At 40.9% G+C, this 15,794-nt stretch overlaps 1 protein-coding gene across 1 annotated transcript in view; it reads right to left on the minus strand.

Annotated features, from left to right (window-relative positions):
* soga1 (suppressor of glucose, autophagy associated 1) overlaps nucleotides 1-15,794 on the minus strand; it is a 49,888-nt gene that overhangs the window by 20,525 nt on the left and 13,569 nt on the right. Inside the window, exon 4 of the mRNA XM_052057327.1 lies at nucleotides 14,011-14,160. Within this exon, the coding sequence (XP_051913287.1) occupies nucleotides 14,011-14,160 (150 nt within the window). The remainder of the gene's footprint in view (nucleotides 1-14,010; nucleotides 14,161-15,794) is intronic.

Raw genomic sequence — 15,794 nt, forward strand, 5'->3', positions numbered from 1 at the left:
AAATATATCATCCAGTTATCTTAATTACTGTATCACAAGTGATGACCTGAACCTCTTCAAATTAAATACTTATGTATGCCTGATGGTCTTGTCATGATGAATGGGCTAATAGATTTATTAAGCATTGTGTGCTCAATACAGTATAGCGTGAATCACTGAATATCACACAATTTGATATGGTTATGACACTTTGCCGACAATATCAATCGACTTGCAAGATAGCGCTTGCCCGATAATCGACATCTACCGTATTTTTCGGATTATACGTCGCTCCCGATTATAAGTCGCACCAGCCAAAAAATGCATAATTAAGAAGGAAAAAAACATGTAAATCACACTGGATTATAAATCGCATTTTGGGGGGAAATTTATTTGATAAAATCCAACACCAAAAACATCGATGTCACCTTGGAAGACAATTTAGAATAAAAATAAAATAAAGAACAACAGGCTGAATAAGTGTACGGTATACTAACGTTACATGACTGACATGACGGTTATGTCATTAACGACGTAACATATTAAGAGTTATTCAGGTAACTCTAGCATAAAGAACATGCTAACAAGTTTACCAAACTATCAGTTTCACTCCAAATCACTAAATCCAATGAAATCTTCATCCTCTGTGTCACTTGTAAACAATTGCCCCAACTTGGGAGGTAGACGATGCGCCGCTTCCTCTTCTACGTCACTTACGTCAGACTCATCGTCGATTTATCAACACCGGTCGAGAGCGCCCTCTTGTGGTTTAATGTGAAAATAACATGTGAAATGACAATCATGTGTTAAGAATTTCACAAGTCGCTCCAGGGTATTAATCGCATTCCTGGCCAAACTATGAAAAAAACTGCGACTTATAGTCCGGAAAATACGGTACTATTGAGTCATTGCAGCTCTGTAGCTGGGGGCTGCTTTAATTATGTCCAAGTATCTGATGTTTGAAGGTTTAGAATTACTTTGGACATAAATATTGATGCAAATTTATTCTAGCCCACATTAGCATTAAGCTAGCAGACTCTTGTTATGAAATGATTTGGCTGTACAATGGAAAATACTCTTTGTTTTGGTGCTCAGTTCTGCGAGGTGTAGTGTATCGTCTTCTATAGCTTCTTCGCACTTGGTTGTTATTCTGCATTTGGTTGTTAATATCGTTGCTGTCGTGGGGATCGTATAGTTTTACAGTGTCAAATAAAATGGAGTAGAGGATAACTGCAGTATTGACATCTAACGCTGGTCTAAAAATACACTGTCAGAGATAATGTAGTGCGCCGCAATGTGGATAAATTGTCCGGTAATTTTATCAGTGGGACTCTATCTGATGTAATATTTTCCTGCCGACTGTCTTTGCTGTGTGTGGCGGTGGCTACTGTTGCCCCAGTTTGTCAAGGAAACAGCGCAGTAAGTCGGATTCACCCTCTATATTGTCCTTCATAGTTTGGCATCGGTCTTATTTCCCTTCTTTCCTTTACTTTTTTTCCCTTTCACAGCATGTCTTGAGTCCGTACGGATGTTTGAGAGTTGTTTTAGAACTAGATGAAAATGACAACTTTTCTTTCGACAAGTACTTTGCACACCCAAAATTGGGAATGAAAATGAATGTTGCACACCACAACTCACTCTGACCTGAGCCGACCGAGTTACAGTCTGGCTGTTGCCCAATTGCTGAGTCAAAATAAGACAGATGCTGGCCCGCCACCACACGCAAACCGTTTCGGCATAAATCATCGTAATGTGCTTGGAACACGCCAGAGTAAATGACATGTCGTCTGCTTAAAAGACTGTAAAAGCGAGAGACGTAAAACATCCCTGATTTAATAGAAACAACACTAGCAAACATTCTATGTGGCTGTCAATGGTAGCAAGCCCATTTGCCTGAGGTACAATATAATTATATTATAAAATAAAAGAGAAGTTGCTTTGAGTGGGAATACTATAATCTCAGTTCGTCTCGCTATTAATGATGTGATCCCGATTGAATTGCCCTTTGGTCATAGTCCTGTAGTGTCCTCTACAAGCATGCGAAAGGATATAAATCTCGTTTACTGCAGGATTAAGGCGTCATCCACTCAAATGGAAACATTGGCAACACACGTCACACACCATCCTTGAGACTCAAAATTGCAACTGACAATCACCTTTTTAAAGAACATTAAATTGCTGGAATACATTTTATGCAACGTTCCCGCCGCATGGAAAGATAAAAATAGTAGTTTTGAACAAAATACAGAGAGTACATTAAAGTATTTCATTTGACTTAAAATAGTAATGTGTTGTGTTATATTAGCCCCTTTTCAGATTTTGTGCTTCGGGACCCAAAATGACACAAGGAAATGTCCGGGAACATTTTGGATTTTCTGCTGAGAACTGTCAAATCCCGAGAGAAAACTGTCAAATTCCGAGAGAAAAATGTTCCAGTTAACCGGTGCATTTGCTCTTCCTCCTGATCCAATCAGAGTGGCCTGTCGGTACCACTCAGCATCTTTCATATAATCTGGTCACCCGTGAGATGAGATTTAGTGCACAGAAATAGAGGACGAGGGGCATGGAGAGAACAGTGCTTTTCTTTTGCTCCTTTTGCCCCTGTTACATAAGTCAACAATTAGGAAACAAGTGGAAGCCTCTAAGATAAACAGACACATCCAGGCCACGGAGACTGTTGGATGGACTATGCTGACAACAACTTTGGGGCCTGAAAACAAAAGGGATGGGGACCGAGCCCTGGTCCTCGGCCTGTCACAATAAGAGGACACTACATTTCCCCAGAAACTATCATGTGCTTTTCGTTTTATTCCACTGCCATGAAATGAGACCAAGTATAATTAACCCTTTGAGGGACAGGGGTTACGACAGTGGACGGCTTATCATGTTATCAGGTTACAGGGTGCACGAAAGGGTCAAACGACTCCAAAATGATCACATTACCGCTAGTTTAAACACGGTATTTTGATTACTATTGCATTTGTGTAACATGAATGAAGCAGGAGAATCCACCTGTTTTTTTCCCCATATCAAGGGGTGGCGATTTTGCCTTGTCTGCCACTTGCTGTTGACTGAAAATGACATCACTGTGCCTAATGGCCAAGGCAACAACTGTCAAGGCTCACCTGTTTTCTGGTTTGCCTCATGTGACATTCAGGAGGCCCACCCTTGCTCGGGTCTTGAATACATTTTGTCTTCCATTTTTGCCTCCTGTAGGAGTTACTGCTAGGTATGTTTTTGGACAGAGAGGTAAATGGATAAGCGGTAGAAAATGGATGGATGGATGGATGGATGGAGGTAAATGGAAACCTTTATTGTGTATTCATTTATATTATGTATTTATTTGTAGCACAGATTTTGATTGGGAGGAATGTCGGCGCCATTGACTGTCGGTGCTGGACAGACCTGGGGCGCTTGTGTTTTTTGCGCTAGTAATGGGCAGCATTTTTCACAACCCCGATTTGTTCAGTGGATATGTCAGCGCTGTTGGACAGTTGGCGTTGGTGCGGCTGGATGGATGGCCGCTGAAGTTGAGGATGAGGAGAGAGCAGCGTTGGCGAAGAGCGCCGATGCGTATTTGGAACCGTGAGTCGCCGCTTGGAATTGAAATGGATTTCCATGGGACAGGAGAAGTGAACCAATCTCTTTTTTCGTCAATGGATGCTACAGCTTCTTGTTGACTTTGAAACTTAGCTTGTAGCCGACGTGTGCACATTTTGAGCATGACGTCTCTGATCCACTGGTTAAAGGACACTTTGATTCTCTCCTCTTTCATCTCAAACCGCTTCAAACAACAAAGCGTGTGACGGAAAAGTGGTTAGGACTGCACGACTGTCCGTGTTTTATGTTATGTGTTGTGTTTATTATTTTACTTTATGTTAACTGTTTTGTAAAGCGCTTTGTTACAGCAGCCGCTGTTGTGAAAGCGCTATATAAATAAATCAGCATGTATTGTATTGTATATTATTTTATGTACTTATTTTGTAAAAGGGGTGATGAACCAAAGATGATATCGTAGGAACTAGACCCCTTTCAAGATCAAATAATTCTGATGTGAAAAATGTCAATATTGTTTGTGGAAAAACATCAATATTGTTTGTGGAGGGGGATAAATTCCTGGGTCCACACCTTTTATCTGGATTCATACTAAAATGATTCGAGTTCCTAATCCATCCCGATCGCTTAAAAAAAAAATCCATCTCATTTTGGGTGAAAAATAACCAACGGAGAGACATATGGCAAAAACAACAGGAATCCAATCTATTAAATCAGCACAGAAAAGATAAACAGGATGTTAAGTTACGCAACATTGCATTTAAATTAGAAACTATGCATGGTGAGCCCATACGAGCACACACGCGACTGGGCTGCCCTATAAATCCTGCCGATAGTACCAATATAAACCCCATTAACGAAAAAGTATATTCATTATCATATTTGATCACGTTATTATTATTGTTATTATATTTGACATCAACTCAAATCTGATTAACGTCATACCAGAGCAGCGTAAACAATCATTTTACAGTCCAGAGCGGTTTGCCTGCCAGCTGCTGTGAGACATCACAATGCAGTGGTAACCATAGCAACACACGTGACACCATTGGTGTGGCCTTCGTAACTGGGCAGCTGCAAGACTAGTATTAGCTGGAGGTGCCAGCTCCTCATTTTCCACGTGTCCACTTCCTGTTGCCGGCAAGAAACAGACGCATATTGATGATGTCACACAGCCGCCAGGAACAGGGTGGCAGGGAAAAAAAAAAGAGGGCAGCAGTGAGGGGAGGACATGGAAGCAAAATAAAAGAGGGGGAGGGGTGAAGGGAGAGTTGGGGAAAGAAGACAAGAGCAAGTGTGGGAGAACAAGGAGGGAGGCTGGAAACAAAAGAGGAGCTCAAGATACTAAAAAGGGAATGAAACGAATGCGGTGTGGATAGTCCAACGTAAAAGTCAATATAGAACTAATCCAAGAGCCTTCATCCATCAATAGCACATCTTCATCAATCACTGGAATATCTTCTTTTCATCCCAAGCCATTCATAAAGTCAGTCAATTCCTGAGCGATAAAAAAATCTAAACATGGATGTTTTTGTTTTTTTCCCCACTTTTTACAGAGTGCTTTTGGATGCAATGTTTCCCTGCTGTCAATTAAACCCTTTCAGGGACACTAAAGTGGACAGCTTATCAGGTTATCAAGTTACAGGTTATCATTATTTGTGCATGAAAGAGTTAAACAAACCAAGTGTGCATACATGCTGTAAATGATAAATAAGGTCTGCATATATCACTTTTCAGAACAGTGTGGGCATCACCACCACCAAGGCCATTCAGAATCAAATTGTACCTTCCTATGCTCCTTTTCCACTGCATAGTGTCCACTCATCTTCCTATTTAATAACCACACCTTATGACATCTAATCACCAGGTTTGCACATGGTTTATTCTACAGTAACATTCTTATACTGATAATTGAATCTGGTCACGGTCACCTTAAGCCCATTTCTGAGGCTCGGCAAGCCTGAGCAAACAGACAGCAAAATGAACCAATCAGTCAAGAGTGGCAGTGATTTAGAGAAGAAAGAAAACCGTCTTCTTTACCAGTGCCATCAGTTGCTGGGGTTTTTATGGCTATATGTGTTTCTGGTCAATTTAAAAGTGATTTGACGCTGACATTTAATGTCAACAAACTATCGTCTCTACGTGGATAGACTTGAAGTTGGTCGCGGAGAATACACCACAGCAAATAAACAAATTTGATTTCACGGTTCTCGTTTTGGACCGGGGCCAAGCCGCGGAGGAGGGCGGGCTTTGTAACTGGGTTTGGCTTGCCAGGCTAGTAATTCATCACACATACAAGCCACCCATACCATCAATTCACGTGATGTGCAAATAGCAGCACCTATTACATATACATTAGTCGAGTGCTGACTCAGTTAAAGTTCCGTAAACCAAAAAGACAAAACTTCACACATGACAACACTGAGGCACATTATTAAGTCTTTCGAGGGGCGAATTGTATTCATACTGGCTATAATGATCCCAATCAACAGACCATCACTTTATTCACGCACAGGGTGTGTACTGTATAAGGTGCTGAAACCACTGTAGTGTGTGTGTGTGTGTGAGTGTGTGTGTGTGTTTTCTTGTACTCCTGGCATTGTGAGGACCGTGTACTGTATAATGTGCTGAAACCACTGCAGCGTGTGTGTGTGCGCGCGCGTGTGTGTGTGTGCTGAGTAGACACAAGAGGTCCATCGGGAGACCAGTGTGAAACCTTTTTAGCAAGCCCATCTGTCCTCCCACAGGTGAGGTAATGCGCACTCTAATCACATCGTAAAGGCTGCATTATCAAGTAAAGTGTTACGTGTGTGTGTGTGTGTGTGTGTGTGTGTGTGTGTGTGTGTGTGTGTGTGTGTGTGTGTGTGCGTGCGTGTGTGTGTGTGTGTGTGAACCCCAGAATAGGGACCAGGCCTCTCCGTGAATATAGAAAAATCTGTGTGTAATTGATGTCCATTGTCAATGGTTTGGGGAGGGTTTTGTATATTTTTTTTCAATTAAGTGGGCGACAAATAGGTATTCCGTTTTTTTTCTGCCCCAAATTGGTGTTTGAATCAGCCTTAAAAAAATCCATATCAGCCAGGTCCTTGATAAAAATTTGATGATCATGATATCTATTTCTCTCAGTGGGAAGTAGGTTACTTTGAAGCCACAAAATTCCATTCTGATCGGACTTTCTTTAATCTTATCAATCACTCAGTCTAAGCCAGTTTAAGTTCCGTGGCTTTGATGCGCTGACCTATTTAACAACACACGTGCCTCTGGATAGAACGCACGGACTCAATTGGAGACCGTGAGGAAATATAACTGGTGTGATGACTTGCATGCTGCGGATCACAATATTTTATATAGGCGGGGGGGAAAAAGAGGAGAGAACAAACAAATGATCTGAATATTTCTGAGGGTTATTCTTGAGTTTACCCCCACATGCCTACCAAACATCTATTCACTCAACAAAATCACATGGAAAAGTGCAAAGCAAAGTCTATAGCTACCTTCTCCCCACATCCCTCTACTCTCTCCGAAACAATAGGCAACACTTCCTGAAAATCAGAATGACCGAGGAGCAGTTTCCTTTGGGGTTGAATTAGTTGCGGAGAGGTACTTTAAATAAAGGCACATTAGCTAATAAGAGCAGCGCAGAAGAAGTTTCCATCGGTTCAACCCTTTCCTGGTGACACCCTGTTTTAAAGTTTTAAAGGGTAGTCATGGTTAAACGACTGAAACAGATGACACGTTGTTATTATTACTATGAGGTTGAAGGGAAACGTTTCCAAAAGGCACACCTAGCTAACCCATAAACATGCTAACTGTGGATAAAGCTATGTGGTGGACGTTACAGTTTGAACCATGATATGAGCAAGTCTTGAAGCAAGAGCTCATCTGAGCACAATCCAATGAGGAACTCTGAAACTTTTTTTTGTGCCACAAACTGCGGGTATAAACATTTTTTTCCAAATGGCTGTGCATGGTGTAATGCATTATGTCAGCATGACAGCCACACATTAGACATCCATCCATTTTCTCTGGGGTTTTATTTTTTGAAGGGTCGCGGCTGAGCTGGAGCAGATTCCAGCTGACTGGGTGAAAGGCGAGCTACGCCCGAGACTGTCACCAACTAATCGCAGGGCATTCACACTCACATTGACTCATAAGGACAATTTAGAGTCTTTAATGAACCGAATATGCATGTTTTTAAATATGGGAGGAAAAAGCAATTCGCCAGAGAAAAAAAAACACACACACACAAGCATGGGCAGAACATGCAAACCCTGCAGTGGAAGGCCGGGGCCCAAATCCAAAATCCGAAACATCATAACTGTGGGGCGGCTATGCTAACAACAACAAAATAAAAATAAAAAACTGTGCTACACTAGTACTGATTCAAGACAGTTTCAAAGAATTAACTGCACATAGGGTTTAGCAGTTCCTGTTTTTTCTGGCCCAAACAAGCGGTGATAGGAAAAGAAGGTGAGATACATCAGTCAAATGTAATCTTGGCAGACATACTATTGGAATATGGTGAGAGAATGCAGCAATACCATGATACAGTATACCCAAGCGGATAAGATGACCTTCTTATCGTAAATGGATTTATCTTAAATCAAGATGCTCTCTCTCTCGCTCGCTCTCTCTCTCTCTCTCTCTCCATTTCTCTCACAAACACACGTACACACACACACACACACACATACGCACACAAGCTGTCACATGCAAGGACGCGCGCACACACAGGACAGCATTTCAATGACCTTCAGCTGAGTTATGATGATCATATGCAGAGAAGGAGCGAGAAAGAGTGGATGCATACAGTATGGACAAGAACTAAATGGCATGCCGCATTTTCTCCGAAATCATCTAGGATTATTTTTCCAATTAAAATCTCCCAGCCCTCCTGACAAGACCCCACCTGGTACCGCCCTCTTTTGTCTCCCTTCTCCTTGCCCCTGCACAAAGTAATGTCTTTTTCTTTGTTTACACCCTTGTCTCAATTTTAGAGTCCTCTCTCCACCTTCTTTCTCGGATGAACTCCTCCACTTCAACCAGCCGTCGAGCACCCATCTCTCTGTATGATAGCTCTCAACCTCCCTTACTACATTGTGTTTGGTTACCTTAAGGCTGAGGCGTGGCTACAGGAAAATGCACAAGACTCGGTTTGTATGGAATTATGAAAAAAAAAATCGTTCACTACACGGGACATCACTCAATCAGTTGTTGAGAACTGATTGCTGAACAGACCTACGCAATGGGACGACGTATTCTCCCATTGGATTGATACAAAAAGGCCTGAGTTAAATGATTATTTCAATATATGGATTACTTTGTCCATTAATCGATCAATCGGATTTTTAATTTTTTTTTTAATTTCCATACCTTCACTCAAAGAGCAGAACATCCACAAACATAAATGAATTAATCTGTTTGGTCGGTACCATGTCAGAAAATTGGCAAAATTCAAAAACAAATGTTTTATTTCGATTTAACACAAAGATAATCAGTCTTATGGAGGACAGCAGAAATTGGAGAATATTTACCGTATTTTCCACATTATAAGGTGCTTCGGATTATAAGATTTCGATAACGTAAAAAGCAAAATAGCCAAGACCGTAGGGATCCTCTACAAAACCAAGGAAGTGCTAAATAAGAGATCTTTGTACAGATTATACACTTCATTATTATTACCATATATGACCTACTGTGTGGAAATATGGGGAAATGCCTGCAAAACAAACACATTCCCTATTCTCAAACTACAAAAAAAAGCAATTCGGATTATTAATAGATCAAAATATACAGAACCCAAAAATCCACTATTTATCAAATTAAATACGTTGAAATTTTATGACCTGGTTGACTTTAAAATCGCCCAATTAATGTTCAAAGCACACAATAACCTGCTCTGCCAAAACAGAAGTTTTTCGAAATTTGAGAAAGCAACTATGAATTAAGAGGTACCAACTTATTCAAAAAACTCAAAACAAGAAGAAACATCAAGCAAAGAAGTGTATCTAGCAAAGGTGTTAATCTGTGGAATAATCTCGAAACAGACCTGAAAATGAGTAAATCGCTTGCTGAGTTCAAAAACAAATTCAAAAAAATAGTACAACCTACATCAATCAGAGTTAAAATAATAAATTCTAAACATTAAATATAATGATAAATCAGAACGAAGTTGATAAATAGAGAAAAGTATTGAAATATCCATTATGAATACAAGTGAAAATTGACACAAGAGTGCCAGGGTGTGGATGTATACAATTCCGATACAAACCAAAAGTTGTAAAAATATCACGGTTAAGGGTAAAGTATGAGCCTTAATGGAGACTTCTTCTTACCTTTTTCTTTTCTGATTGATATAAAAATGATTTAGTAGATATAAACACATAACGGGGTAAGACTAGATAAGTTTCTTACTTCATCCTATTCCCTTGAACATAATAACTGTGTTGAATGAAGACTGATTTCTTTCTTTTTACTTTTTTATCTACCTTATTTTCTGTCAAATTATTACTTTATATGTTTTATGTTCAATAAACAAACAAACAAACAAATAAGGCGCTCCTTCAATGAATGGCCTATTTCAAAACTGTTTTCACATAGTGCCCAGCATTAAAAGGTGTATAGAGTAGAAGCAACAATAGCGGCTGAGGTTATGTTATGCATCCACTAGGTGGAGCTATGCTAAAGGCAATACAATACAATCGAGCTTTATTTATACAGAGCGTTCACTAGCGCTGCAGCTGTAACAAAGCAAAGAACATTTAAAATACTACGTCCAAGAATTCTAAATATTAATTCATGTACAGTATATGACGCCTGGGATTATAACGCGCACTGTCGGCTTTTGAGAAAATTGAATGCTTTTAGGTGTGCTTTATAGTGTGTAAAATACGGTACATTTCAGAAACTGACATTTTAAGCATTTGTAATGTTTTCAATTAAAAACGTTATCTAAATGGTGAATAGCTTATGATGATGATTATTATTGTTGCTATTATTATTTGCGGTTAATAGACAATTAGTCAATGCACCTATAAAAATAATGGAAAAATAAAACCATTAATTTCTCTATTAACCAAATGCTCATGGTAATTTTTTTTTCTTTTTTCATTCCTATATCTCTTATGTGCAAATTCATTCAAAATTTAAACGTCATGCAACAGATTGCAATTGACTTCGAAGGTCCACTACGTTATTTCGGAAAAGACCACCCTTACTGCGTGCCCCTTATATTAGCAAAGCACATGAACAGTGTTTTTTTTTGTCGAATCCCCCTGCATATCTCCCCTGCAAATCCCGCCAACCTTTTCTCCTCTACACCTTCAATCAATCTTTCACTTCAGTCACGCTGCTTCACCTTCAAATGATGAAACGTTCTCAGAAGACGCACTCCACCTGAGCCTCTTTATCCTCAAAAAACCTGCCTCGCCCCTCCTCCTAAACCAGCAGCCTTCGCCCTCTCTCAATCAAATGTGACCTTGCTGCCTTCCAATGTCAAACAGCTGGAATGGATCGAACATTTTGGAGACTGGTGAAGGCAGAGATTTGAAAGGTGGAGGTAAAAAAAGGGTGCTGGAAGGGGCAGGGAAAAGAAAAGAGAGGTAGGGTGCAAGACGAAGGGAAGTGTGAGAGGGAGTGTGGAAAGACATGATCACATCAGCATTACTTGGGATCTCCTTTCAAAAGCAAAATCACGGCACAAATCGAATCAAACCACGGGGAAGAAAATGCATGTGAACCACACGACTGAGAGATAGCGTATACTGTCTTACTAAATGTAATTGTGAAATGAGGATCCAACCATCAATTATCCAGAGGTGAGGTAAAGCCTCAAACTAATCTGCAGTCAATCACAATAAATAAATTTAAAAAACAGACCCCACTGGTAAAAATGTTCCTCCTTTGACAGCGATAAAAACGGTTCAACTCATATTTGTGTTGCATAGAATTGTATGACATACTTTAACTTCTGAACAAGGCACATGGTTTGAACTCTGGATGACGGCCTGTGTGATTTTGACCTTCTTTTTTTCCTCTAGTCTGTGTTCAAGTATTGCAAAGGTTTGGTGAATCCAACAATTAGCTTTTAAAGCTAAATCAAGTGTGAGATATCGGGGAATAAATCCTTTATGCTTCCCATCCCACTACGCAGCACCTTCCCATTTTGATGTACCTGATTTATACCCTGTCAGGTTCTCAACTTTTTGACAGTTTCAAAATCTCAGCAGGCCAACCACAGCCTGTCACGTTTGCACTTCCTGTCCTGCTGTCTTACAACCATCCTGTTTTGTCCATGACGGTCTCAAATTGGGCTACAGGGGCCGAGTGAGCACAGTGTACACAAAACCTGACTGAAAGAATGATTATCAATATTAACCATTGCATGCAGACTCTACCAATTAATACTTCCAAAACACCTTTAGAATCAAAAAGCACGTATTGTCCAGTATTATGAATGTCTTTTGGTCAGAGTGTTGATTTTTGGTTTAAAATAGCACACGTATCTCTTTACCTGGACATAAAATCATCCTTTAGTCTATCCTGACAGTTTTGTCTTATTTGACTGAAGCACACTGTTGGCTATTTTTTTCAAAACACTTCACACAGTGTAGGTCTCTTACAAGAGCAAACACGTTTTGCTTTACTCTTCAGACCTTTGTAAAAATGACTTTTTTGTATTAAACAATTGACGGAAGCATATTATGTGCCAACTACACACCAATGGGAAGAATTATTTCTAGCGATCAGGCTGATTGCAACGTAAACTCATTTTCTCCTGTGACAGTATGGCCGGACAGTTGGCATAATAGAGTATCTAATAGCCATAAATGTGTATCGGATCGCAAGGAGTGTGTAACTTGGAAATTGAGTGTAAAAGCGGTAAGTTGTGTGTACTGCTCTGCAAAAAGATTGCTGGCCACCCCAAATTGTGTGTTTCAAAATTACAAAGTCAGTACAAAGCAGGGGTTTTGTTTTTGAATTGGCCAAATTCATGAGTGGCTTTGCGGGCATAGTTTTAGAAATTGTGCTACAGGAATCACTGTAAGAGTTTAAAAGCATTTAGAAAAAAAAAAAGAAACGGCAATACAGTAGTACCATGACTTCACTTGACCAGAACCCGTTCTTGAATTCTATGCGTACCACCCAAGGTGAGATACAGATAGGCGAGACATTCCACTGTGAGTAAGTCCACACACAAAGTTCTGCAAATCATATCAGCAATGTGAAGAATTTTCTGCAGGGTTGGCATGGCTCATCACAACACAGCCAAACACGAAGCCAGGTGAGCAAGTCGGAGGGCTGTCAAATAGCCGCAAAACCTGCAGCGGCCACATGTGTGCTGAGAAAAGCCCACGTCAGAACAAAACGGCTTTGCTCCTGCACAAAAGCCACTCTTTGAAGGTATAAAGGAAGTTGAAATTCATTCCCGGTTGTTGCAGAGCTCTTGCAGACGGCTGCCAACTAAGGCGCCAAGTCGTACCACCACTGCATCAACCCATAAAAAATAAACGAACAAACATATTGCTATGTCAAAAAACTAGTCTCTTGGTTGCAAACAAACAGACAACATGACAGCAATCAAAAATGGAACCAAACGTCGCTATTTGCAGCAGACACTGAACGGGCCTCTTGGGGCATCAGGGCAAAGTGATTGAATCAGCAGGAAAACCACTCAAGTCAAGTGTCGACCTACCGGTGAACATGCAGAGGGGAATGTAGAATTTTCCTTTCGTCTTTTCGATTAACAAATAATTGGAAGTAAACTTGAATAACTTGTCAAGTCCAATACATGCACCCCCAATGGGTCCATCTAATTAGTGAAGGAAGAGGACAACAAGGAAGCTTTGTGTCCCCTCTCCAATTGCACAGCTATATCAGGCAAACAGTCAAACGATAGTTGGGGAGTAGAGTGATGAAAAACACCAAGACCCCCCACTCTCGGACATCCATGAACAACCGGTTTTATTGATGGAACACAGTTCAGATCCCCTGCCAGCTACCCGGCGGTGACCCACATCAGGACTTGGGCCAGGACCAGCACTCTGAGAATCCAATCAAACATGGAGGAAAACAGACAAAGAACGAGGCCTGTCGAGATGCCACTTTTTAAAGCACCATAGAAAGACATTTGGTTTGCCAAAGTCATTTGTTTGCCGAATTTAGTTTTCACTTCACTTGGCGAAGGGGATCAAATTGTGCCATTGTTTTGAAACACTGTAGTTTTCAAAGCCTTACTTGGTCTCTTGTGAGGCATCAAAATAAAAGAAACGAGGGTCAACAAGAACGGATGTCGGGTTTGGTTTACACCCGAGCCTAGTTATGTTACCCACCAGTGTCATGTCACACGCAACAACGGCTTTCATCTCATCAACCCTTTTGCCTCGTTAGTCCCAAGAGCAATCCTATTATCTCTCTTTGAAGGCAGCCTGGCTTTGGAAACGTTATTTCGGTCCACTGTGAACGATTGAGGCCTACCTTGTCAATCTCCTGCTGCAGGACCTGTTTGGCAACCTCCAGATCCTGGAGTCGGACTCTGAGCTCCTCATTCTCCTCCTCCAGACGAGCCCTCTTCTGCTCCCCGCTGTCCAGTTGACTGTGGAGACGGATGGACACGTCTTTTGCCACCTATGAGCAGGAGAAGTGAAATGCACAGCCAGGGGTTAACTCAGCCACGTGATTTGGGGCTTCTTTGTTGGCTACATTTGTGCACATGTATTCATTACAGAGCGGTGTCAAACTCTGTTTTGTCGAGGGCCACTTTCGACTTGCGTCTTCCCTCGGGGGGCCGTTATGACATCACATGTTTCATCGTCTCATCGCATTATTACTGGGAAACAACAAATTAACGTATTACTAGTTTTGAAATCAGTCACGTAAACTATAATAGTTTATTAAATTATTGTTCAAGTGAGTGTAAAGAGGGGAACAAAATGTTTGCAAAACATCAACGTTATTTATTACACATGCCAATTTGCATTTGCGTACAAATTTTAGCAAGGATCATGTAAGTTGACACATATGATTTGCTTTTGCGGGCCACATTAAATTATGTGGCAGGCCAGATCTGGCCCCCGGGCCTTGAGTTTGACACCCGTGGTCTAAAGGAAGCGGAAATATCGGACGATTCATTCCTGCAGATGTTGGACCGTCTATGTTGAGTCAATTCAGATTTTTAGATTTTTGGGGGGTTGGGATACTCAATTCATGATAGGCATTAAAAAAAACTTTATTCAAATAAGCTCCACAGTGAACAGTTTCCCTGGGGTTAAAACCGTTTGTAGATTCAAATAGTCACGCAAATGCTATGCCAACTCACCGATGATATCAGATAAGAAAAAAGTGCAACTGGACCGAGAAACAGTGGAAGTTTCTCTAGTGAGCTGGGATCTCATTTACACAACCCTTTCATGGACCAAATAATGATGATAACCTGTAACCTGACAACCTCATAAACTGTCCATTGTAGTAACCGCTGTACCTGAAAGGGTTAAGCACATGACTTTGTGAAATCAAATTCAAAGTAATATAGATGCCCATTAAAAGAAAGAATAATATTCGTCTAATTCAAACATTTCTTTAAATCCTTGAGAACTACCGTACTTGCGTAAGACTTTGGGCAGAAGTCATTAGCTTTAGATTAAAATGAAACAAAACAAAACAAAAAAAACCCCAACTGTTTGAGTACCGCACACTTAGTGCTCACCATTTATAACTACTTCTTCAAATGGAAAGTTTGAAAATCCATCTTAAGTGAACTGTATTCCGTTGTTTTGGTTTGTGTGCCTATTTGATACATTTATTTTGTGTCGCATTGCTCAATGGCAATATCTCAGCGTGCAACCACAATGGCAAAGTGTGTCCTGAATGTACATGTGTATGGCACGGCGTGAATGTTTCTCAAGCAGTGCGATTGTGCAGCTCAGTGCCACAATACTCCAATTGACCACCGACACCAAACAATGGGCCCCTGAACTCCTCCATCACACACTGTCCTGTTGTGTGTGCTTGCAGGCTTTCACATCGCTCCTTATGAGTGCTGATTGAGTTGCAGAGTGACAGTGAGCTTTTTTGGTTTTAAGGTGAAGCCGGGGGTCACCGAGGCCCACCGCATACCGAGCCATGCGTCTGAACGCTACTGAAGCATCGCGGACTGCGCAGGTTCTACAACTAAATCTCAGAAGGGGCCAACTGCCAGCCACTAGTTTTGCTGTGAGTGGAAATCTTAATTGGAGGTAAATAGCATCGCAATTTCAAAGGCG

This window comes from Hippocampus zosterae, chromosome 2 (genome assembly GCF_025434085.1).
Source record: "Hippocampus zosterae strain Florida chromosome 2, ASM2543408v3, whole genome shotgun sequence".
In the NCBI taxonomy this organism is placed as follows: Eukaryota; Metazoa; Chordata; class Actinopteri; order Syngnathiformes; family Syngnathidae; genus Hippocampus; species Hippocampus zosterae.